This window comes from Triticum aestivum, chromosome 1A (assembly GCF_018294505.1).
Source record: "Triticum aestivum cultivar Chinese Spring chromosome 1A, IWGSC CS RefSeq v2.1, whole genome shotgun sequence".
NCBI classification, from domain to species: domain Eukaryota; kingdom Viridiplantae; phylum Streptophyta; class Magnoliopsida; order Poales; family Poaceae; genus Triticum; species Triticum aestivum.
In genome coordinates this window covers 23552138-23576225 of record NC_057794.1, presented here as the reverse complement: position 1 = coordinate 23576225, position 24088 = coordinate 23552138, and the positions used below count along the sequence as shown (strand labels likewise).

The following is a 24088-nucleotide window of genomic DNA, read 5'->3' as shown; positions in this document are numbered from 1 at the left end:
TTTGGTTTGATCTCCAGATCCTCATCCACGGGCTTTAACTTTGCTGCCATATGCTCATTCTGAGGATGTGCTCTCTTATTCCACCACCTGTGTATTGTTCTGTCACCAGTTGTTTTAACACCTGGGTGGCATATATCTTTGAAGAGCCAGTTTATCTTTGTGAGCAACTCCCCTGCGTAATTGCACTCTGCAATGGAGCCCACAATGATGCTCTCAATTGTATTCTTTATAAAGGCCATGCATTTTTTTGTTTGCATTGACCCACTTTTGGTTGTCTATGATGTAGGACATCTCCAAAGGAGCATAATCCCCCCTCTTTTTAGCCCATGCAGCATCATCATCAGTGGTCTCTCTTACTGGCTCTGTAGGTCTGACCGGCTGTGGTTCATCCAGAACCCAGTCCAAATCAGCACAAACAAATGCCAGCTCAACTTTCTTCCTCCACTCAGTGTGATCGTCACCTCTGAGTGTCGGAACTTCTTTTAGGCAACTCATCAAGTGAAAGCCTCCTGAAATCACAATTTAAATGACATCAATATAACAATCATATGCATTAATCTAACGTTGGTCAAATTAAACATATAATTGTCTATGCAATTAAATCTATATTACCGTTGGGCAAAATATTAGAAATAAATGCACCTTTAAATTTCAATAATAAAACATGATCATGTTATTAATAACGTTGGTCATAAACAATAACATAATCATATTCATTTTAATAATCACTTTAACATGCTCTTAAAATCTTAATACTATATAAACTTGTATTTTCTGTGTAAAAGAGCATTAATTATTTATTTACGCAGCGGAAAATCATGAATAAAAATTCACGAACTTTTACTCTTTACAGCAACTTTTTTTCTTTTACTAAAGAAAAATTCTTGAACTTTATTATTTTCTTTGTAAAAATTCATGAACATTTCTTTTTCTGAAAATTTTATATTTTCATTTTCAGAAACACTATATTTTCTGAACAATCAAAGAATATATCAGAAACGTTTCTATTTACTTTTCAGAGACTTTTCTTTTTCTGGAAAATCAAAAATTAGCCACAGCAGAAACCAGCGCGCGCGGCCCGTAACCGAAAAGGCCAGCCCATGGCCTGACAGAAAAGGCCAGCCCACGGCCTGACCTGCATGCCAGCTGCGGCTGTGGCCTCGGCCCAGCGCCAGCGCGCGCGACTCTGCCGCCGGCCTGGTCCACTTTCGGCCCAGAAGGCCCGCGGCGCTCTAGGGTTTAGATCTGAGGCGTCCATCGCGATCCGACGGTCATCCGCGGTTCTAGCTGGATCAAAAACCGGCGCCCGGTCGCCCCGATCGAACCCTAGGGTCATTCTCTCCCGCACGTGCCGCTCTCGCTCTCTCCGCTCCCGCTCGCATGAGCACGGGGCTGCGCCCCGGGCGCCCTGTCCGGCCGCCGGTGGCGGCGGCGGAAGCCACCACACCGCGCGCGCCTCCTCTTCCTTCCCCTTTCTCCATTCCTTTCTAAATCCGCCTCCTGTGACGAAGAAAAAGAGAGAGACACCTGCAGTGCCGTCCTCGCTCTGGCCGTCCAGGCACCGCGCGAGAGCGCCGGCCGCCGGCGACGGCATCCACCACCGCGCCGCGCGAGCCCGGCCACTGTCTCTTCCTTTATTTTTCAACTCTCCATCCACCACCTCCCCTGAGAGAAGAGAGAGGCAGGTGCCACCCGAGGACGACCTAGATGGACGGAGCGGCTGCGCCCCTGCCGACCCCTTCGGCGGTCGCGTGTTCCCCTTTGCGGTGAGCGCGCTGCCGTCGAATGGATCGGTGGTGGTGCTCTTTGCCCCTTTCGGGGTAGGTTCTTCGTCCCTGTCGCCTCGGCCTCTTCGTCCCTTGGGCCCTCCCAGACGAACAGCAACCGGCTCATATTCTCCGCTGGGGTTATGATCCGAGTTTTTAAGTTCCTCGGGGATAATGTACATGATGGGTTGCTGGTGCTTCGAGTCACCGTGTTCTGCAGGAGCCGCGCCGCACAACTGCTCCAACATTTTCATCAAATAGCCTGGACCTACATGGACATCGCCACTTCCTGAGAAAAACCAAATTTGTAAGTTTTTCTCTGTTCTTTCTAAAATAGAGGCAAAAGATCCTTCTTCCCTCCTCTCATTAACTAACATGTAGCTTGAATATGTAAAAATAATTACAACTGCCTACAAGTGGAGCACCTATGTACCACACATTTTTTCCAATAAATGATGGATATTATTGACTTGTAATGTCGCATCAAGAGAATAGGAGCACCATGAGCACGCGCACACACGCACACTCGTTTACATAATCATGATGTGCACGCTCAACACCAACAAACACATAGATAATAAAAAAACCCTCAAAAGTCATGTTTATGCCAAGAATGCAGCTGCAATCATCAAAGTCAACCATCAATTTGACTAACAAACTATTAGTTATATGAAACTTTCAATAGTAGAATTGTTATGGCATTTAAATTATGTACTATTGGTCTAACTAGTACAATGTCTCACGGGCAATATCAATAGTTGTTTTTTAGTTTGTTATAACATAGTCACAGTTCACATAATGATCTGATATTTATATTATAAATAATCAATGTATAACAATCATAATAAAGATGACAAATTATAATTTCAAATATGCATGTCAATACTGGAATCTGGAACTTTGCCCAGTGCCAGGTTGTTTGCCGAGTGCATTTCATCGCGTACTAGGCAAACATGACATTTGCTAGTACCAGGAAGAAAGAACACTAGGCAAAAAGACGACACTCAGCAAATTGCACGTTTGTCGAGCTCCTGCCACGCACCATTAATTGCCTAGTCTATTTTTATTTATTTTCTTTTCTTTTCTTCATCCTCTTTTTTTCCTTTAGTAGTCATTTAGTGTGTTTATTAGACACTTAGTGCATACAGTTCAAATCTAAATTGTAAGAGCAAGAACCTTTTTCGGCAAAATTGAGTTGAGAAATTTTATTTTGTGTTCTTTACTCTATGTTTAGGCCTTATCTAAGTAAAGGAAAGGAATTTCAAACCTCAGGTTGCCAAGACTCGACCCCGAACATAGAGGGGGCAGGAACATACTGTTTTTTAGTGTGTGCCCAAATAGAGTAGGTAGCCAACGTTTGCTTGCTAGCTGCTTCCAACTAATTAAGTAAAGTAAACATTTCAGCCGGTCCCACCTATCAGCATTCTCTCCACTCTCTTCACCACCACCAGTCAGCAGCACCTAACAATGCCTCTGACACCCATCTCACACTCTGTTGGGTCCCATCACGTACTCCATCAGCACGGATAGTGCAACAACGGCATGCACAATGAAGGAGGTATCAATGGAGTGCGTCGATTTGGAGCTCGGGCTCAGCTGCACCCATAATCTGCGTCGTCCGTTGCAGTCTTGGGATTTGGAGAAAGCCAGCTGGCCTGTCCTGTGCGAGCGTTGGTAAATGGAGAAAACCTCCCAATACAGTATGGAACAGTGCACCGTAAGTGGGGCTGGCCCCCCGCGGTCGAACGGACGTCGCGGGTAGTCGAAATGGGCCGTGGACCAGGAAAGTGCAATCCTGAGTAGGCCGTGGACCATGACGTTAGCTTTTCTAGTCTGGGCCTGGATCAGATAAGGAGTGCAAGATGGATTACGCTGTCTGAGCCGCTTGTCGGCCGCACCCCGTCCGTGTGTTATGAAAAAATAGGAAAGAGATATCCCTTTCGGTGGTTCATTCTAGAGGCCCCTCGCCGCCGTCGAAGAAAAAAAGGAGGAGAGTTCGCCGAGGCTGCTGTCGCGGGTGGCGGCGCCGGTGCCGTCGACGGTGCTTGACCGTGAAGCTGGGTGCGGATGGACATCGAGGGAATGGAATTCCTACTGGATGCGGTCGACAGGTTCGTTCCCGTGCAGATCTGGTCCGTTTTTCTCCTAGGAACGACGATAGGATAAGCTTGATCTGTGAAAGATAACTAATCTTATGCGACTGATTCGCCGTTCTGTACGCAGGTTCCCCGTGTGGGAGGAGTTTGCCGACAACCTTGACCACATAGATCCAGTCCCGCTGATGTACCTTCTGGATAATGGGGCTGCTAATCAGGATATTCGCCAGGGGGATGTTGATTCCGGGATAACTGAGATGGTGTGCGATGGTGTGCTCACCGACGCTCAGGTAGGTGGCCAGCGTAGGCGTGATGAATCTCCGACGAGGTCTGCCCAGTCGACGGGAAGAGTAAATCGGCAGGCCCCCGGCTGGACTAAAAGGTGAGGCTCCGACGACGACCATCTGTATCTTCTGTTACTGCCGTTACAAGTAGGCGCCGGATTGATCCTTGGTTACATATTCAGATGAAACAAATCTTGTGTGTGTGTGTGTGCTGGGGGGGGGGGGAGTGGGGGTAATTACTTGTTTCACCAATCTTCTCTCACATAGAAATGCAGACATGTAAAAATTGATGGTACGGGTGTGAACTGTCAAAATTGGTTTTTGTGTTTTTTGTTTCTAGACGAACTAGGCTTTGCCTTTTTTAGATTAGAAAATAATATGATGACACAGGGAGGTTGAAAAACTGTGCTTTGCAAGACTATACAGGGAGAGATGGTTCTCTGACATTTGTTCGTGACAATCAGTTTGTTTGATAATCTCATAGACATCCAGCATGTAAATTGTGGGGCTTGCAACTCGCTGCAGGCTTCGTCTCGGGAGTGTGCCACCGGACCGTGTGCCCTGTCCATCAAGGATGAGCGCCCTGGAGCTATCAAGTAAATACGCTGAGCAACCTGACAAGAATGTGGTCCGACCTGAGCTAGGTCTTAGTTTTGATTCACTGGGCGAGGCGTATGATTTCTACAACTTGTATTCTTGGGAAATCTGTTTTGGGATAAGATATGGAAAAAGCAGGCTGAACGCCGAGAGAACCAAAAGCATACAGGAGATAGTTTGTGGTTGTTCGGTGAGCGGCCTTTCAGTTTCAGATTAAAATGAAAAAAAAGTGTACAAAGTGAATTTGGTTGTACATATCAAATTGCTGGGATATTCTTTGACTAGCTCTGTTGTATGGTATGCAGGGGAAACCAGACGCTGAAAACAGCAGATCGTGCATGTGCGAGTGCCCGGCTCTGATCAGACTGTTACGTGCATCAGACAACAGTTGGTACATAACAGAGCACCGGGCGAGCCACAATCATTCGATGTCGCTTACAATGGGAGAGAAAGTGCACTAGCCATCTCATAAACACATAGACGTCTATACCAAAGATTTAATAAGGCAGTTGAGGGAGAACAACGTCAACCTTGGCAATGTATACATCATAATTGGGAGCTTCTTTGGTTCGGTTGAGAAGGTGCCTTTCACTAAAAGGACACTGAGGAACATTTGTGAGAAGATTAGTCGTGAGCAGGTTGAAGATGATGTACGGAAGACACTACAGGTGTTTGCCTACATTCGGTCGAGTGACCCTGGATTCTCCTTTGTGGTGCTCGCCGAGAAAGACAACAAGGTGAAGAATCTCATGTGGGCTAATGGGAGCAGCAGGATGCAGTACAAGTTCTTTGGTGACGTGGTCACATTCGACACCACATACAGGACAAATCTGTACGACATGCCATTCGGTCTATTTGTTGGAGTTAACAATCACTATCAGAGTATCATCCTGGCAGGAGTGTTGATGCGCGACGAGCAGGAAGAGAGCTTCGAATGGCGTGTTTTCAGAATTCATTCGCATGATGGGCGGACCTGCACCAAAAACAATACTAACAGGTGATTGATTTGAACACTAAAAATGTCCCTTGCTTGTACATATTTTATTGTAGATCCCTTCAAATTGCACTGGACGCAGTAATGAATTATGACATAAAAACATGCAAGGAAATAAGTCTTGAATTATGGTTCTGATTGAAACTGTTTTTTGGTTGCTCAGACCAATGCAGAGCAATGGAGGTTGCGATCAAGAAAATTTATCCAAACACTGTCCACCGTTGGTGCAAGTGGCATGTTCTGAAGAAGGCGAAGGAAACACTGGGGCTGTTTTACACGAAAAAGTGTGATTTCCAAGCTGAATTTCACAAAGTTGTTAACCACATGTTAGCTGAGGAGGAATTTGAAACAGCCTGGGACGCGCTGCTTGATAAGTACAACTTGAGGGGGCCTAACTATATGACCCAAATATATGAGACAAGACATAAATGGGCAAAACCATATTTAAGAGGTGTGTTTTGTGCAAAAAATGACAAGTACACAGAGGAGTGAGAGTGCAAACCATATGCTGAAGTCATACATGCCCCCCGCAAGCCCGATGCATGTTTTTGTCCGGCAATACATGAGGCTTCAGTTTGACCGTGAGCGCAATGAAAGCTACGAGGAGAAGAGGACAATGATTGTAAATATGTTGCTCCCATTCAAGAAAATAGATTTCTGTTTTTTACTGATTTCTGCTCAAGAACTGATCTTTTTTTGCGGGAAAAAAAGATCAGTTCTTGAGTAGAAATCAGTAAAAAACAGAAATCTATTTTAATACTTTCATTATGTCAGGGAGGCGCCGTGCGGCAGGCTAACCTTGCGATAGAGCGCCATGCCAGCAAAATATATACAAGGAATATGTTTGAGGAATTTGGCCGCCTCCTAATAGAAGGAACTGCATACAATGTGACTGAAGTAGAAAGGATGAGGAAATACATCACAACTCACAATAATGCAGCAAAGAGAGAGAAGTGGAGTAGAGTGGAGTAAGAGGTGACAGTTAACGAAGACAAATCAATGTTCACATGCGAATGTGGTCAATTTGAGCACACAGGAAATCAATGCTTTGCTGCCATGCTTTGAGGGTAATCTGCATAAGTGTATTGATGTACATAATTCAGTTTTTCAAAGGAAAAAAAGGACATGTCTCACTAACATATGTTAATTATGAAAAAAATGTAGGTGATGGAGATTCTACATCTTGATGAAATCCCTAAGTACCATATCCTGAAAAGGTGGACAAGAGATGCGAGGGTTATACTACCGGATCACCTGGTTCAATACCAGAACGACAAATCGCATAATTTGTCGTGCGTACAGGCATGCAACATTATATTTTAAAGCCATGGAAGTTGTGTGAATGGGGACGCAAGTGTTGCATGCTATGACTACATGCATTCTGGGCTGGACTCTGCTGCGGGGTGGAGCGCCTCTGGCGGTCGCGCGGGATGGATTGGCATTCAAGGATCGTCTCATTGAAAATGGAAATGCCAGTGTAACTTGCAACCGCGATCCTGCTTTGGTTGATCAGGAGGCTGACCAATGCAACAGTGCTGTGAATTCTGTCGGCATGAGGCATGAATGAACTTCAGTGCCTCGTAGCACCAGAAAAGCGTAGAGGATCTGGCAGGCCGACAAGCAACAGGGAGAAGGCACTGTACGAAGGGCTGAGTAAAAGTACCAGGTTCTGCAGCATTTGCCGCCGCGAGGGGCACAAGAGGACCACATGTCCAGAGCGAGGGGATGCTCCGAAGAAGCCACGGAAACGGCAGATGCCAGAACTGCGGAATAGAAGGACACCGGGGAACACATGCAAGAGGCCTCTTGGGTTTGCCGAGAGCTGAGCTGTGCAATTTTCGGTCGATGAATATGTATTTGTCTTTTTCATGAGGTCTGATCTGCAGTCCGTCCCGGATCAGGATTTGTATGCTGTTCCAATATGAGATATCATGGTCTTGCATTCCTTGGGCAAGCAGAAAAAAATGTGGGATGTTGTGAGAACAATTTGATAGCTAGTCTGAGATGTACTGTCCATGTTTGTAACGATCTAGAGTTGTGTCCTAGAGCACGCATAAGGATTTATGGTTTTCTGAAAAATTTGGTAGCTAGTCTGAATTTACCATCTGCTGTTTGAGATGATATCAACACGTAAACTTTAGTATTGTTACCATGTTCATTGTTGTTTCTGCACTATTTGATTTCTAAAAAATATATTCCTGCCGTCTCTATTTGAATCATACATAATTTTATATGGGAGGCCTTGGCATTTCGAAAGCTAAAAATTGATTTACAGTGGTTGCATCCTGTTGAGTTGCGTTTTGTATCCATGATCATGGTTACTGAATATGTTTGAGCGAAACAACTTCATTTGAGCAGTTTTTTTTGGCTGATGCTGACTGGGACTAGCAGCGTCGTCTGGATGTTGAGGCCTTTGTTTTTTCCCTTGATCAAGCATTTCTTCGTGGCATGTAAATGCGTCTGACGTAGCGACACTTGGACAACATGCGTCCATCGAAACGATGTGTGTGAAAACTCTTCTATGTCAGTCCGGTGAGATGTGTGTGAAATCTTGATTCAATATGAAAAACCTGACAAGATCGGATCAAAAAATACTTGCATCATAACGGATGCACTTGTAGAAATGATGCCCAACCTGGTTCCCACTCCTTGCGACGGCTGTCACTACCTCGTCGCCGCAGAGTGGACATGCCATCAGGGGTAGCAGCCAGTCCGCCGGGACGGGGAGAGATGATGTAGACGAAGCGGACATGTCGCCGGAGATGGGGACGGAGCTGGGTATGAGTGAACAATGGAGAGACTGGGGGAATGGGAGAGTGAATGAGAGCGTTGGGCAGATGGGCTGAGGGTAGGCCAATGCATTTATGTTTCCAGACGTGTTGACGCCGTCGGTGTTAAAACTTAAGTCATACGGCTCAGGGTGGTTCAGGTAAAGTGTCGAGCCATCTATCGTAGAGCTGTCCCGCGACGACGTTAGCTCAGATAAGATGACGAGCCATCGGGCCTCTATCTGTCCCGCGACGGCAGCCCAACGCTCCGTAGCAATAAATGCTGACAGTCCGCCGCGCCAGACAACGAAAATACGGCCTAAAATACCCAAAGAAGCACAAATCCTGATGCAAAACCATGGGTGTGGATTGCGGGATCATCTGAGCCCGAGCTCAGAAGCAGATTTTCGGTATCAATGGCATGTTCAACCTTAGTTCAAAGCTGCTACATTTATAATGGATCGGAGGGAGTAAGTCATTTAGGTTTTTCTTCCTTTTTATCCTGATTAATTAACATGGAAATTTCAACCCTCAAAGTTGAGCAAATGGATGATTCCCCACCTGTTTGATCGATCTCAATCAACGTGCCAACTTGTAGTAGTATAGTTCTTATGCCCATCGCAGGGAAAAGGACATCATGAATAGTGGAATTTAGACTAATTAGAAATCATGAACTATATTAGCCATCTGACAAAGCTAGTCAAATATCCACTTCTGTTTGGGTAAAATGGGAGGGAGAAGGTTATGTACCTGGACCTCTTGTATGCGTTTGGAGGTTCCTGGAGAGGGCACCATTAAGTTCAGGTTGTTCTTGTGCTGGCAGTGAAAACTTAATCACGTCTCTACAAAATTAACATAAAATCCTGCAAAAAATTAACATCGAAATAATGTAGCGTTATGATTAAAATTACGCTGACATTGCTAACATGATTGTCAGTGACAATGTTGGTAACTACTTTTAGACAAAGGAGGGCCTGCATCAACGGGGCCCAATTTCTCTTATATTGTGAAACATTGTGGCTGACACTACCAGAAGCAATGCGAGAGTTCTCTCGAATGGTCGGCCATGTAGTGAGGTCGAACCGACTGGAGCAAAGCGGGTGAGAACGAGAGCATGATACGGCGTGAAAAATTGGATGCCTTGTGGGCCCACCCACTATCTATCCAGCAAACCTTGTCTTTATCCGAAGGCTCAGTCTGCTTCGATGAATTTTGCTATGATGTGCTTATTTTGTAGTCTTCTATAAAAGAGACTTAATATAAATGAGCAAAAGTGGATCTAACAAATACTAAAATAAGAAAAAGATTAGGTGAGAGGGAGAGAGAGAGGGGGGAGACAAGGCTATACTGAATCCAAAGGATTGTTATAGGAATTTTAGAGGATTAGAATCCTTAGGAATTTTTTCTAGATGTGTTATTTGATTCATAGGATTAAATCATATATGAATTATTCCTAAGAATTATCTTATGCCACAGTTCATAGGAATTTTAGCATCCACTCAAACATCCTTAAAAAAATCCTTCGTTTTTCCTATAATGTAATGTTGAGTAAATAGGCAATTTCTCGATTAAATTAATCCATGAGTAAATCACTAGCATGGCATTGACTAAGTTGATGACGTACTGACTCTGATCTAAACATGCACGTACTAGGCAAACAGTAGACAAATCTACACATACTGCTAGTACTGCTAATATGAAAATAATCAGGAGCGGGATAAACGAGTTATACCCTCCAGTAGGCCATGCAGAGGCCGCGGCTTTGGTGGCAACAGTGGCGTCCTTCTTGTCGGCTTCAGCTTTCTCGGCGGCGGCACGGTCGGCGTTGGTGGACATGGTGATGATGAAGGCGACGCGGACGTAGAGGAAGTAGATGATCGGAAGCGAGCAGTCGCGTAATCGCTGCCCAAAAACCTATTCGCCCCTCACCCCGTACAGGAACCAGAAGGGCGTGGTTTCGAAGACCTGCTCTCCCGTCGACCGTGCTGGAGTCACCGGCGGCAGCAGCAGCAAAGGAACGACGGTGGGCGTGCGCGTGAGCAGATGTGATCTGTTCGTGGCTCGGCTCGGCTCACTCCCGCGGCGCGGCGCGGCGGGCGGCGGAGGAGGAGTGCGCGAGGGCCTTTTCTCTTCTCTAAGCTCCAATAGCATGTAGAAGAGAAACCCTTATAAATCACTCCAACTCTCCTTTCACTTCCGGTGTGGGACTAAACTTCCAACTACACCTAGTGCCATATAACCCACATGGGCCCTTAGAGATTTTTCAGAAATTGCAATATGGGCCTAGAGCCCATCTCAGATTTCAGCATGTAATCAAACAAAACAAAATTCCATAGGACTAACATGAGCATGACATTTCAATTCAATGTTTTTTCTATTCCCACGTTTTTAGATTTCTGCAAATCAAAGGGGCCCTTAGGGGTTGGTACGAGGGCACGACGGCACCGGAAGCCCTCCAGGCGTAGAGGGATGGCCAGGACGACAACAGCTGGACGGTGATGGTGGTTCGGGAAGGATGGGGCACCAAGGCGGCACGGCAGCACCGGCCACGAGCCCCGGAACATAGCCGTATGAGCCAGGGTTAGAGGGCAGCAGTGGCCGCACAAGTGGTAGCTTGGCCATGAGCGTGTTGCTTATACAGGAGCCGTGGGAGTCGACCGTGTGGGAAGCGCAGTAGTACATATAGTCTTGTTGAAGTGAAGGTCAGTGTCGACTAACCCGTGGTTACGATGAAGCCCAGTGTTGAGTACCTCAAACTGAGGACCGCTCGTGTCGCCGCCGCCGCCGCCGTCGCCATGGGAACTGGAGTCGCTCATGATGCTCCGAGCTCAGGCCTCAGGGAGGAAGACGAACTGAGGGCTGTTACTGCTACCACCGTGTTGAGTACCTCAAACTGTGACAGCCTCGTCTGCGGTGAGATTTGTTACTGTACTTTAGAGTGGTAGCAAAGAAAGGAATCATTTGTGCAGGCTGTACTGAACCGTGGCAAAGATGGATCTTCTGTTTTATTATTTATTATTATCTTGTTGTAGCCAACAAGCGAGGCGCTGTCAAATTCCGATCTGTTTTTTGGCCATGTATCCGGTGACAATGCACGATCAATGAAAATTTGGGAAGTTGCTATGTAAGTAGAGCATTGGATCAGCGACGTACGGTGGCAGAACGCAGGTGGGATTCCTAACCATTCACTTAAGTCTGTTTTGTAGATAATTATAGACAAATTGTTTGGCTATGCCATGCGCCCGTTCCTATCTAAGCTACTGCCGCCACCGACGAATGCTGCTGCACCGCCCTCGAGGAGTTGGGCGAGCCATTCGCGGGTGTTGAAGTGAGCGAACCGCACCGCTGCCCCCAACTTGACGACGACTCGCCAGCCGCGGCTCAGCCCCAGGCCGAATGAGCCATTTCTCGCTGGATGATTGATTATGTAAATTTTATGAACTATGCATGACAGGTTCTCTTGATCGGCAACCTGTTACTGAAGCTCCAACATTTGATGCTTGTTTCGGTGGTCTAGAAGTCCTTCTTGTGATATACTCCCTCCGTTCCAAATTACTCGTCGTGGTTTTAGTTCAAATTGGAAGTACTACCTCTGTGACATTCAAACGTTTTTGACAATATGATAGTGTCAAAAAACCTCTTATATTTTGATACGGAGGGAGTATATTCTTACATGACAACTGTAATATGTAGGAGTATTCATGTAATCTACATTAGTTGATTACAACAAGCAGTCAGCAATTGTATGCCTCGTCTATGTTTCTTCAAAGAGCTTCAACATTCTCTCGGGAGAGACATGTCGCCTTGTATAATTTGCACTCTGAAAGAATTTCAGTAAGCTGGCAAAGCTTACTTTATGAAACTAAGGGTAGTTTAATTTGTCTGAATCATCTCTTTGCAAGATGAATGATTTAGCTTCTTCTCTATCTTCATGCTTTGCTGCAACCTCCTTCCTTTTTCATGTCAATCTTCAATCCAATTCGGGATTATTATTTTTTGGAGAAACTGTAATGGAACAAAGAGTGTTTCCACGTGGTGAACCACCTCAGGGTAATATTAAGATTTTCATGAGGCTGATTACGTCGATACTTCCACATATCGCGGGTAACGTAAGAGACATCCCTATTTTCCCTCGGGGGTCTACGGCTGGATCTGTCATCATGTCTGGAATTCTTTTAAAATTGGGAACCTATTAAGTTTTAAGATTTTCAATACCCATGTTTACCGAAGCGACAAGGCTTTCACCAAATCTGAAGGACAAGAAAAGTTTGTGCAGCTCATCTAGGCAGAAGAGGATCCTTCTGCGAGCAAGAGGCCACCGTGATGTGGGCAAAGCCGTGGCCGCCTGCCGAGTGGCCGCCAAGTTGGGGCAGAGAGACGTTGGGGCAACGTCTTATATTTAGGAATGTAGGTAGTAGAAACGAATAGGAGCTTGAGACACTCGAATAATCTCAGTATTAAGAGGACAGGGTTATCGACGACCGCCGAGTGGCCGCCAAGTCAGGGCAGAGAGACGTTGGGGCAACGTCTTATATTTAGGAATGGAGGTAGTAGAAACAAACAGGAGCTTGAGACACTCGAATAATCTCAGTATTAAGAGGACAGGGTTATCGACGACCGCCGAGTGGCCGCCAAGTCAGGGCAGAGAGACGTTGGGGCAACGTCTTATATTTAGGAATGGAGGTAGTAGAAACAAACAGGAGCTTGAGACACTCGAATAATCTCAGTATTAAGAGGACAGGGTTATCGACGAGGAACCTAGATGAATGGTTTAAACCACATGTGATCTGCCATCGTCCATCACTGATCCAATGCTCTACATAGAAGTTTCAAGTTTTCACTGATTGTGGATTTTCAGTTGGCACCTACACAAAATACATTAACATTTTAGCCCTTTTTAAAACATGAGCATCTCGTAGTCAAGGGACACGTCGTCTCAAAGCGCCAAAAAGTCAACATTAACTTTTTGCATTAGTACTGTTAAATTTACTGTCAATTACTAGTCGCGTGCTCAAATGGATGTATCTTGTAAAATCAGCAAGAATTGTGCATTATATCCACAACTAAGCATATCCATGCAACATCAAGATCTCTACTTTCCCTTTAGAACTGATGAGAACACAATTTGCACATCTCTGAACAATTACACCATGAGCACATATATTTCAAGAAGAAAAAGAACACAGGTCTAGTCGGCCACATCTATCATCCTACACATTATGCTGTAAATCAATCTGTCCATCAGAGGCAAAAACCGAACATGTTCTTAATGCTCTTACATAGTTGCATTGAAATTGTGGACAACAAAACTGAAACCAGGAGATAGAACAAGCCAGCTACTGCAAGAAATTTGGATCCATACGACAGAACATTCTTAAGATTGGAAGCGATACAGCCCTGTTTTCTTGCAGCAAGTAGATAAGACAGATTACAAATTGTACATAGTTGAGCCCATCATTGAGGCTTATCTTCTCCTTGCTCTTGATCTTGTTCAATTTCACCCTTACCGACAAGCTGTTAACACCCAATCAAGCAATAAAGTATAAGTTAGCTCAAGAACAAAACAACACTAGATCTTCAATGTTCAACTTGCGGTGGCAAACCATATAGAAGGGGTAATTCAGATAGTGAACCATGAAATTTTGATACCTGGAATGGATTTCAAATAACTAATTTGAACTACATAAAGTACTATGGCGGAGATAAAGAATGCCGACAGATTACTGGAGTTTAACAAAAATAAATAAGATTTTGAACAGAACTTCTAAATATATCACTTTCACAAATAAAGAACTTGGTATGAAAACTCCAGTAATCTGTAAGACTGGGTAAAACTCACAAATATCACTTTTAAAAATAAAGAACTTGAACAAAAAAGAAATGTATTTCCCCAAGAAATGGTAGGAGTGCCCTTGAACAGAATCATGTGAAGGAATGCTGAAATCGATTTCATAATTTATAATGGCCAAAAGTTATTCTACATGCTGAATTGAACATCAGGAAGACTGAAGGTGCGCGCAAACAAAATATGTTATTCTAAAAGCAAAGCATTCATTATTTAAGTGCAGTACAGCAAATATAGACATTCCAAAGTTCAGTGGTAATACCAAAGAACCAATCAACTCATATGCTCCCATCACTTTCAGGTCCTCTTCGTCTTCATAACCAACCTGCAGTATCCGTGGCCCATTGACTGACCAAAAGGCCTTTCGTCCATCATCCTGGTAAGAGAAGAGTACATCAACAGATCAAGATTAGAATGTAAGCATTATAGCTCAAAACATGAAGATCTTCATTATGCTGAGAATTTTATTTCCAAACATACAACTAAGCGCAGCATGTAGGTTTCATCACATTCGTTAAGAGATAGTAATACAGATCATTATTAAGAGTGTTTTATAAGATAATCGTTATCCCATCACTGTTTCAGTTCATCGGGTTCCACAAGAGATGCTGAACACTGTAAAATACAGGCAGTTTCAAAAGAGCTAGTAGGGTGGATAAGGAGTTTACTTATAGTATATTGATAGACTTAAATATGTGGGAGTCTAAATATTCAGACACAAGCATGCAAAATACTACTCTGTTCAGAATAGATGACGCCCTAGAAAGTGTGTAGTCAAACTTTCTACCTTTTACTGATATGCAAAATACTAACTGCCATGTCCAATATCATCAGTAGTTTTGTCATGAAAAAAGTGTAGTAAGATAATTTTATACTACTATGTAAATACATGTCCTCCTAGAATATGTGCAGTCTAACTTCACCAACTTTGACTCACGATACATACAGGAAATATTATGATCTAACAGTTGAAAATAATACAATTAAATTTGACATGCAAAATATTTTTATAAAATTGTAATTTTCAAATTTTGACTATCAAAGTTGCATTCAGGGACTGCCGACTTCCAAAACATGTGTTTCTGAAGGAAGGGAGTATATTACTAACTTATTTGTACGAAAAGTATATTAGTGAAAGTTGCGTGTTGGAGGCTGTGCCAATGTCCAAAACTGCGTGTATTTACTAACAGAGGGAGTAGAACATAAGTCATTCCCTTGGAATATCAGACTCACCTGCATCACGATCATATAGATAGCCTCCAGTGCCCGTTCACGAATTTCAGAATCATCAACAGCTTCTCGTTCATGAGAAAGTGCATTTGCAAGCTCGGGAGGCATTTTCGATCTATCTTCTTCGCTATAGATCTGAAATATCATGCAGTATAAGCCACAGCTGTAGGCTAGCATATGAACATTCATCACCGAACACAGAAACATGGTGAAAAGCAAGATATTCTCATAAATACTTTTGCAGGGACGTACCATTCGAAACAGCAGATTCACACTTGTCATTATGGATCAATACGTTTGTGCTTTAGTAAATACATGGAAGGATGGAATGAGTAAGGAGCATCACAACACGACAGTGCATTCTAAAAATATAGAAGTAAGGCTCTGTTTGAAGGGAGGCTCCAGTTCCATAATCCTTCAGTGGAACAGGTGCAGACTTCCCGAAACACACCAGCTTTAATTTTGGTGAAGTGGAGCCAGCCCTAGTACATTTCCATGCTGCTGAGAAAGGGTTCCTCTGTCCAGACTCGTGCCCATCATTATTACCTGCTTCCTGCCACTGCAAAATGCCCCTAGCTGAACTCATCACACCCCAAACACTGCTAACCTGATTGAGGCGAACAAACCCTAGTGTCACCCCAACCAGCAACCCTTTATGGTCATCTATCGCCCCATCCCCCGTGGCATGCAAGGGTTTGCCCCCTAAGATCAGGCAGCGCTAGGGCTCCTTGGCAACCTTATATTGTTGATGCTGCCATGCTATGGATGCGCTAGGGTTTGCCCCCTGCGTCCCACTCAGCGAACTCAGGAAGGTGAGCAGTCAAATTTCTCATCCTCTTCCTTCCCAGATCTGTGAGCATATTGTTTGTATGGTGCAGATCTGTGGAGAGAACATGCATACTTTTGATGTTGCCATGCTATTGCATGGATTCTCATTTAGACAAGACATTTCAGTCCAGGTTCTTCCTGGTGGCTGGTGCTGCCATGGAGCCATCTACCATAACAGACCTAGAATATGTTCTTTAACTTTTCCAGTAACTGGCCAAGCTACTAATATCTGAGAGAGATGACAATTGCGAGTTCATAGTACAGACAGTATGGTTAGGAAAAATACTACACAGTATTTGTCTTCATTCAAAGGACAGTTCATGGAGGTTACGTGTGTAGTTGTGTTGATTATTTCTTGCTTTGATGCCTCTATAATTCTATATATATAGCTGGTACTTAATTGTTTTACCAATTTCTGAAAACTATGGCTAACTTGAAACATCATGACTTTTGTCCACTCAAAAAAAAAAGTATGCTTCTTCCCTTGCCTTCTCAGCTGTAATGCTGAGCATTTCTGAACTTCTCAATTTGATCGCTTGCGCCACAAGGGTGGCTGTATGTATTTTACTCCATCCGGAATTACTTGTCACTCAAACGGATGTATCTTAGCACTATAAGTAATTCCGGGCGGAGGGAGTAGAATTTTTTATAAGTTTCTTTCAGTTGCATTAATTCAAATAGGCAAGTGATTGTCCTGCAAAGTGAAGTATGCCATAGTGATGTCCTGGAGTACCTTAACTTCTACATCAGTTTAGTTTTAAAGACAAGTACTAACCTCTGTTTCTAAATATAAGATGTTTTTGCAGTTCAATTTAAACTGCAAAATGTCTTATATTTAGGAACAGAGGGAATAGTGTGTAATTGAGGCTTGAGCACTTAAGTTCCTGGACGTCCAGCTCTGATATTGTTCATGAATGTAGAAGTTTTGGAGGATATGGTTCCTACAGGAAATATTCCTTAGGTACGGTTTGGAACAAAGGAAATGTTATACTACATTCCTTTGAAATTCCTATGAATTGGGCTATTCCATAGGAATTTTGGAGGAAACCAAACATGAGGTCATACTTCATGTTTTCTTCTCTTTGTGTCTACAATTCCTGTGTTTTTCCTGCATCATATCCAAACACAATTTTTTGGGTTTTCCTGTGGTTTTAGCTCATGTAGAAATCCAGGATGCGTGGCATCTCGATTCCTGTGTTTTCCTGTTCCTACGTTTTTAGTCCAGTGTTCCAAACAGAGCCTCAGAGTTATATGTACATAGCCATGCAGCCTTTGTATTTTTCCTGTTGTATAAGGAGCCTTCTGCATATTTCCTTCACCTATACATATATATATATATATATATATATATATATATATATATGTACTAGCCTATGGCTCCATGGGAATATAAGTTGTTATTTGCTAACAAGCTAAAGGTGTATAAAAACTAGACAGTTCTATTTTATTTGGTTGGGTGCTTCTGAAAGGGCAGAGGGGGGCAGGGGGCACAACGAAAAGTGGTAATCAGAGCCAATGCATAGTCATAGAAATTACCACATAAAAATGACAATTACCAAAAGGGGGACAGGAAATGTACTCAAAGCTAATTTCACATAAATAATGATTCCACCGTGTTAAAAGAACTGCACCTTCTTTCCAGCTACAGGCAAAAGTAGAGCTGGCCAAAGATATTCTGCTATAGAAAGCAAATTTTGTATCTGGGTATCAGCTTCAAAGCAACAGTTACGGATGGTGCCAGCAACCTGCAAATATTTACAAAAGGAATTACGCAGGAACAGAACACACTCGTTGCTCAGCATATGAATATAGTTCAAGATGCGATAAGCAGATCTAGATTGCAAAGAACCTGGAAACACTGAAGTCCAACATAATCAATTCATATACTGGGAATGTACTAAAATGGAAAATGTGTGAACAAACATCATGAAGAGTTACAAAATAATGTGATTTTATTTTACAAACTGAACCACCATCACTACACGCTAGTATCGCTGCGCACATGGTTATATGCATTATATTCTGCCTTGGGGAAATGGTTCTGTACTGTCACTGCTCATATACCACATACTCCCTCCGTCCCAAAATAAGTGTCGTGAGCTTAGTACAAATTTGTACTAGAGCTAGTACAAAGTTGAGACACTTATTTTGGGACGGAGGGAGTAGATGAATCAGTTATACCTCTTTATTACTTTTAATATAATAACTAGATACCCAAAGTGAGTTTCATGGAAATATATGTTTTAGTCTTTTAGACCATATATTTGATAGTAATTTGCACATAAAATAACCATACTGCATAAACTAAGGGCTTTGATGATATTTCTTTGTAAAACTTTTGAATATCTGTAGTATATTGGAATGATAAAGAGGTATAATAGGTTTCTGTGTGAGGTATATTGAATGTGGTAGTACATACTCCCAGGAGTATGTATATATTGAATGTGGGAGTACAGGAAATTAGTCCTATATATAGGGACTGATACGTAGGGACTGATAGTCCTATATATAGGGGCTGTCTATATTGTCGTACTAACACCAGCATCAACATTAAGATTCGAAATAAGCTGCACATACCCCTTTCTTTCTAAGTTGGTTTGTTGAATCGAATTGTCCTATAATCTGCTTTAGAAGACCTCTCTTAGGTTCCATCAGTATTCTCCGTCCAGCTTCAACCTTTGAGATATTCACAAGTATAGAGGCGATGTGTTCAAATATATCTTCATCTGCATACCAATGGCAAAACTAAAACAATTTATGAGGTGAATATGATGATGACTCCTCACCCAAGCCAAAGAATACAAAAGAGATCAGAAAGATAGAAAATGGATCAGTTAGCAAAAAAATATAGATATCTCCTTGACACTAAAAAGGGTATCCAATAACATGTCAAAAGACCAGATTGTTAGGAATACCAGTCCATTCCATCTAAATGGCACAGGACACAACCACTGCACCTTTCTATGGATGACTGATTAGTAGTAGAAAGATTGCATTGCTATCATTTGACTGAGACGAGACTGCATTAGTTATTAGATATTATTGTTATGGGCTAACCTCATCCATATAAAGAGAGGAACTGTACCGCGAGGCAAAACAGTAACAAATAAGAGTTTCCCCCTCACCCGAGTCTTTCCCTCACAATTGGTTCACCTCTACCTATTCCAGTACCCTGTCCCCTCGAAGCTGCGGTATGCCAGCCATATTCCATACATTATCTTTACTCCTATATAGATGGCGGGTCATTCACCTTTCCTTTCTCTTCTTATATGTGGGACCATCTCAACATTTTGGTAACCATATATGCCCATGCAAAGACTCCAGTCCTTCTCATCCACCGACTCTAAATTAAAATTTCAAATGCAACCATGGTGTTCCTCCCTCATAAACAACTCCCAGTTTTTCTCAAGGTGAAGCCTGGCCAAGAATGTGGCATGGAGCACCATATGGTTCAACGTGTTGGTGTTCATTAATCAGATCTATAGCAATGCACTTGTGGTTAGCTAGTTTGCTCTAACATATATAGTCGATTGGTGAGTGCAATGTAAGGTTAGCGAGGGTGTGTACGGGGGCCTTATGCAAAAAGGTCGTCGTAGACCAAGACAAGGTTGACACATCGATGTTTTTTCGGATAGGTTTGGCCGCCTCATTGGAGCGTGACTTAGTCGGAGAGTCGACGAAGGGAGCATCTCGACTATGGCACTGATCAATGATAAGGTATCCTCGGTACAACGGTAAATTTTGGTCCACTGGTCCATGGTGGACTAGGGAATAGGAGGTGGTGACATATCCCTCCACCTAATGGGCTTAATTCTCTTGGCTCATCATTCTTGGAGTTTCCACTTAAGCTTCTTTGACTTGTTGAACATGACTAGTTGCTTGGACTTCTGTTGACTTGACTTTGACAATTTGCCACGTAGACACCATGTAGATCTAGGCAGGAACCCTGGGTAGAATTAGCTATTCCCACAACAATTGTGATACTGGTTTGCCAAAATTTTAGGAGTTCCATGTTCCAAACTCTGCAAACTAAACATTTGCAGAATTTGACAGATGAACGTTTGAAGAATTTGGCAGATGAACAATAGTAAGATAAAGCATAGTTGTTAACTCACAACAGAAATAACATGTACTTACACGACCAACGAAAATAAGAAACAAAAGAATAGAGCACATTCACCTTCAGAGTCACAAGATGACCTGCAGAATGAGCGCACAAGCTTTGCAACATACAACCCTTGCACCTTTTCATCACCAACCTTTCAGAAAGAAGAGAGCTATTCTCAGTGAATTGACAACTACTATGTTCATTTTGAATGCAAAGGAGAAACAAAAACTAGTACATCCATTCCACATGCTTTTCTCTGAGTTAGTCTTCCCAGAATGTACTGATGTTAACAGTAGGCTTCACTCCAAATTCAACTGAACAAAAGCATAATAGTTTACCAATGTAATTCTAAAATCATTACTGGAAGAAAAAAACTCAAAAGTCTATTTCTTTGTCAATGTAGTAACACCTAGTGAAGAAGGGAGTTGTGCCATACACACTAACGTAGGAATGTCGAAAACTCAACTAATCCAAACTAGTCTCACATGTAACTTCATCACTTGTCAACTGTCAGGCCATAACCAGTAAGCTGAATAAACTGAACAGCATCAGGGGTTTTTATACACCTTATTAAACCTCCCCTGTTTTTATACACATTATTAACAGAGCACTTTACGACTACCCTAGCATGAAGACTTGAACAGCACCATGGGTAGAATTTTAACAAAAGGATTAAGTCATCAGAACAACTGACAACAGCACATGTGATCCAAATAGTCCAAGGCGGTGCAACTCTATTTAGTCATCAGAATTCAAGCCTTTCTTCCTTACTTTCTTTTGACAAGCTAGTGCTCCTAAATCATACAGTGATCACAAGTTTGTCCAAAATAAAACATTTGAACAGCACCATGATGAACAGTAACAATTACTCCCTCCGTTCCTAAATATAAGTCAGATTCCACTATAGACTACATACGGAGCAAAATAAGTGAATCTACACTTAAAATGCATCTATATACATCCGTATGTGGTTCATAGTGAAATCTCTAGAAAGACATAGGGAGTACATGAGTAAACGCGGGTCTTATTTGGAAGCTGGCAGGAGCTCTGCACATTCTATTAAGTATAGAAAGGAATATGATCAAGCTACAAGCATTGTACCATCGGGCAAATTCAATGGCCCTCGAAAAGATGGTGAATGGATGAGATTGCCACCGTATAGAAAGATAATAATTGACAGTTTGACATGCATAGTGAGGACTCGAACTACAAAAAGGAACACAGCAATTTCACAGCTAATTTAAGACGAGAGGCAGGCGGGTTGAACCTGGAGGAGGGCCGAGATGCCGGACTCGACCTGGGTGAGGTTGACGAGCAGCATGACAAGGCTGCGAGCGAGCTTGGGCTGCTCGCCGCCGCGCTTGACCATCACGTCCATGGCGGCCGCGACGGCGCCGAGCACCACGAGGCGCGCGGCGAGGTCGCCGTCCTGGCTGAGGTTGACGAGCGAGTCGGCCGCCGCCTCGCCCGCGCCACCGCCCCCCACGGACGCGAGCAGCCGGAGCAGCGCCGGCAGCGCGCGGTCGGCGCGCGCCGCGAGGGAGCGCAGCCCGTCGCTGTCCCCGGTGAGCCCCCGCACGATGTCCGCCGCGGCGCCGCGCACCTGCAGCGGGGGAGCAAGGTGGGAACGAGTTAGAGCCGGCGGTGGCGGCCGGGAGTCGGCGCGGGTTGGGGGACGGCACGCGCACCTGAGGGGAGCTGTTGGAGAGGAAATCGATGAGCTCGTCCAGCTCGTCGGCCATGGCGGCACAAGCGGCGGCGGAGGAGGAGGAGGAAAGGGGCTTCTTTTGCTTGGGGTTTTCGGGCGGCTGTCCTCCTCTGGGGAATTTTCAGCGCAACCACGACGCTACGAACGCTATGCCAAATGTTTACGCTGACCAAGGACGAAGACGTAGTTTCGTTATGACGTATTCAGCCGACCACGCAAACACAGTTTACACACACGTTGGTTGCCCGAGGCCAAGGGGACTGAACTCGGAGGCTACCGCCGTTCCTACGAAAATCCAACACTTACGGGAAAACCACTACGGACTGATCTTACGGGAGAATGCGTCATCCTCTCGATTTAAATTCTTTCCCTTGTGATTGTAAACTGACCCCACCTCTTGATTTTAACTGGTCCATGTCTGCCCGTAACCTCCTCGCCGTGAGAATTGTACCGTAGATGTAGCAAAGCTACCGTTCCTAACCCTAGCCGCCGCCACTAAAGGCCTCTGCAGACCGTCGCCTCGGTCCCTCTCCTTTCCCATGTCTGATGGTCTCGTCAATGGCAAAGAGGAGTAGGGACCCTTCTGTTTCGTTTATTTTTCTTATATAGGTTATGTTTCCTTGATGATATGGTGGTGGCAGTGATGGTCTTATGGAGTACTGTGATAAGGTCTCTTCGGCAGGGCCGTCCAGGGGCTTGTGCGGGCTGCGCGACCGCACAGGGGCCCCAAATTCCAAGGGCCCCCGATTCTAGGCCTATGTCTCCTTAATTTTGGGCCAATTTTACAGCTAACACAGGCCCATGGCTCTCTCCCCAGCTGGGCCTTCTCCTCAATTTCCCGAATGACCCTTTCCTGACTCCGAATTGACGCAGCCTGCCGCCGATCGATCGACCTATCCATCTTCCCGAGACGAACAACGTGTGGCGCCACCGCACGGTGATTGAAATTATGCAGCGTTTTAGTTTTGGGAACAATTGGATTCGATGCACGGCTTTGTTCCTCTCTGCTACTACTACAAGGGTCATGGTGAATGGACGTTTGGGTGACCCAATCTGGCAGGTTTCTTCAAGGGGTTGCTTAATGTAAAGTTTCGACAGTGTAGGCCATCCAGTTTTTCTTCGCTATAACAGCATCGTGTAAATAGTCTTTTCTATTTTTAACATAATGTTTTGCATATTCTGAATATAAAAATGCACAAGTAGAAACAGCCAGTGGCCCATACCAAGGCGAGGGCACCACCGATCTGTCCACCAGGTGCGCTCAAACCGAAACCCTATTTAATTTAGACTATTTTGTTCCGTTGAATGATTATATTAGTGAGATGGTTGCTCGTTTAAAATTCAGGTTCAATCTTTTTTGTTTTAGTATTTTCATTTCATGAAGCAACCTATATTCTAGAAATTTAGGGCCCCCATTCGCATTTCGCAGTACAAGAGAAACCCGCCTCTGTCAACTTGATTCTGTCTAAGAAACTTAATTATCTTAAGAAAAAAAATGCTGGTACTGATTGATCGTTAGCAACAACGAATCAACTACAAAGTGATCAGAAAAGTTGATAGCAGTACCTCCAGAAGGCACTGTATTTGAAATCGGTGTGCAAGACGTAGGAGAGGTACTCCCCGCCCTTTCCCATGTTCTTGGCGTGCAAGTACCCTCTGCATCTGCCGGCGGAGAAGCAGAAGCAGAGCATCTCCACCCACACGCCCTGCATCACCCTCCACATCCTCTTGTCACGCAGACCCACGAGGGACTTGGATAGCTCCCAAGCTTCGAGAATGATACCAGCTGGACATCGTGTGCCTTTCTCCAGCCGCTGGATTATCTTCTTCATCATCTCTGTGTCTTCCAGCGGGGTCTTGTCAT

The 24088-nt window shown here is 44.0% G+C and overlaps 3 protein-coding genes across 5 annotated transcripts; 1 reads left to right on the top strand and 2 right to left on the bottom strand.

Annotated features, from left to right (window-relative positions):
• Positions 1-3611: 3611 nt before the first annotated feature.
• Positions 3612-7893, top strand: LOC123187469 (uncharacterized). 2 transcript variants are annotated; one of them, XM_044599341.1, is made up of 7 exons: positions 3612-3877; positions 3990-4244; positions 4672-4933; positions 5049-5740; positions 5901-6359; positions 6512-6804; positions 6902-7893. In XM_044599341.1, exons 1-4 carry the CDS (start codon positions 3834-3836, stop codon positions 5202-5204), a joined length of 717 nt encoding a protein of 238 aa, XP_044455276.1. In that variant the 5' UTR covers positions 3612-3833; the 3' UTR covers positions 5205-5740; positions 5901-6359; positions 6512-6804; positions 6902-7893. The 2 variants fall into 2 exon arrangements, 1 of the variants encoding a protein (XP_044455276.1); XR_006494016.1 differs by lacking the exon at positions 4672-4933 and having other exon boundaries at positions 3625-3877.
• On the bottom strand, positions 5253-8631 carry LOC123187480 (uncharacterized). The gene is made up of 4 exons (XM_044599356.1): positions 8373-8631; positions 6536-6629; positions 6240-6334; positions 5253-5716 (listed from the first exon to the last, which is right to left on the bottom strand). Exons 1-4 carry the CDS (start codon positions 8425-8427, stop codon positions 5595-5597), a joined length of 366 nt encoding a protein of 121 aa, XP_044455291.1. The 5' UTR covers positions 8428-8631; the 3' UTR covers positions 5253-5594.
• Positions 8632-13615: 4984 nt separating this feature from the next.
• Positions 13616-22392, bottom strand: LOC123187452 (protein HGH1 homolog). Of its 2 annotated transcripts, XM_044599330.1 has the most exons (8): positions 22205-22391; positions 21784-22119; positions 20589-20667; positions 18986-19134; positions 18040-18153; positions 15584-15715; positions 14613-14726; positions 13616-14019 (listed from the first exon to the last, which is right to left on the bottom strand). In XM_044599330.1, exons 1-8 carry the CDS (start codon positions 22256-22258, stop codon positions 13960-13962), a joined length of 1038 nt encoding a protein of 345 aa, XP_044455265.1. In that variant the 5' UTR covers positions 22259-22391; the 3' UTR covers positions 13616-13959. The 2 variants fall into 2 exon arrangements, with proteins under 2 accessions (XP_044455265.1, XP_044455261.1); XM_044599326.1 differs by lacking the exon at positions 13616-14019 and having other exon boundaries at positions 14101-14726; positions 22205-22392.
• Positions 22393-24088: the final 1696 nt, after the last annotated feature.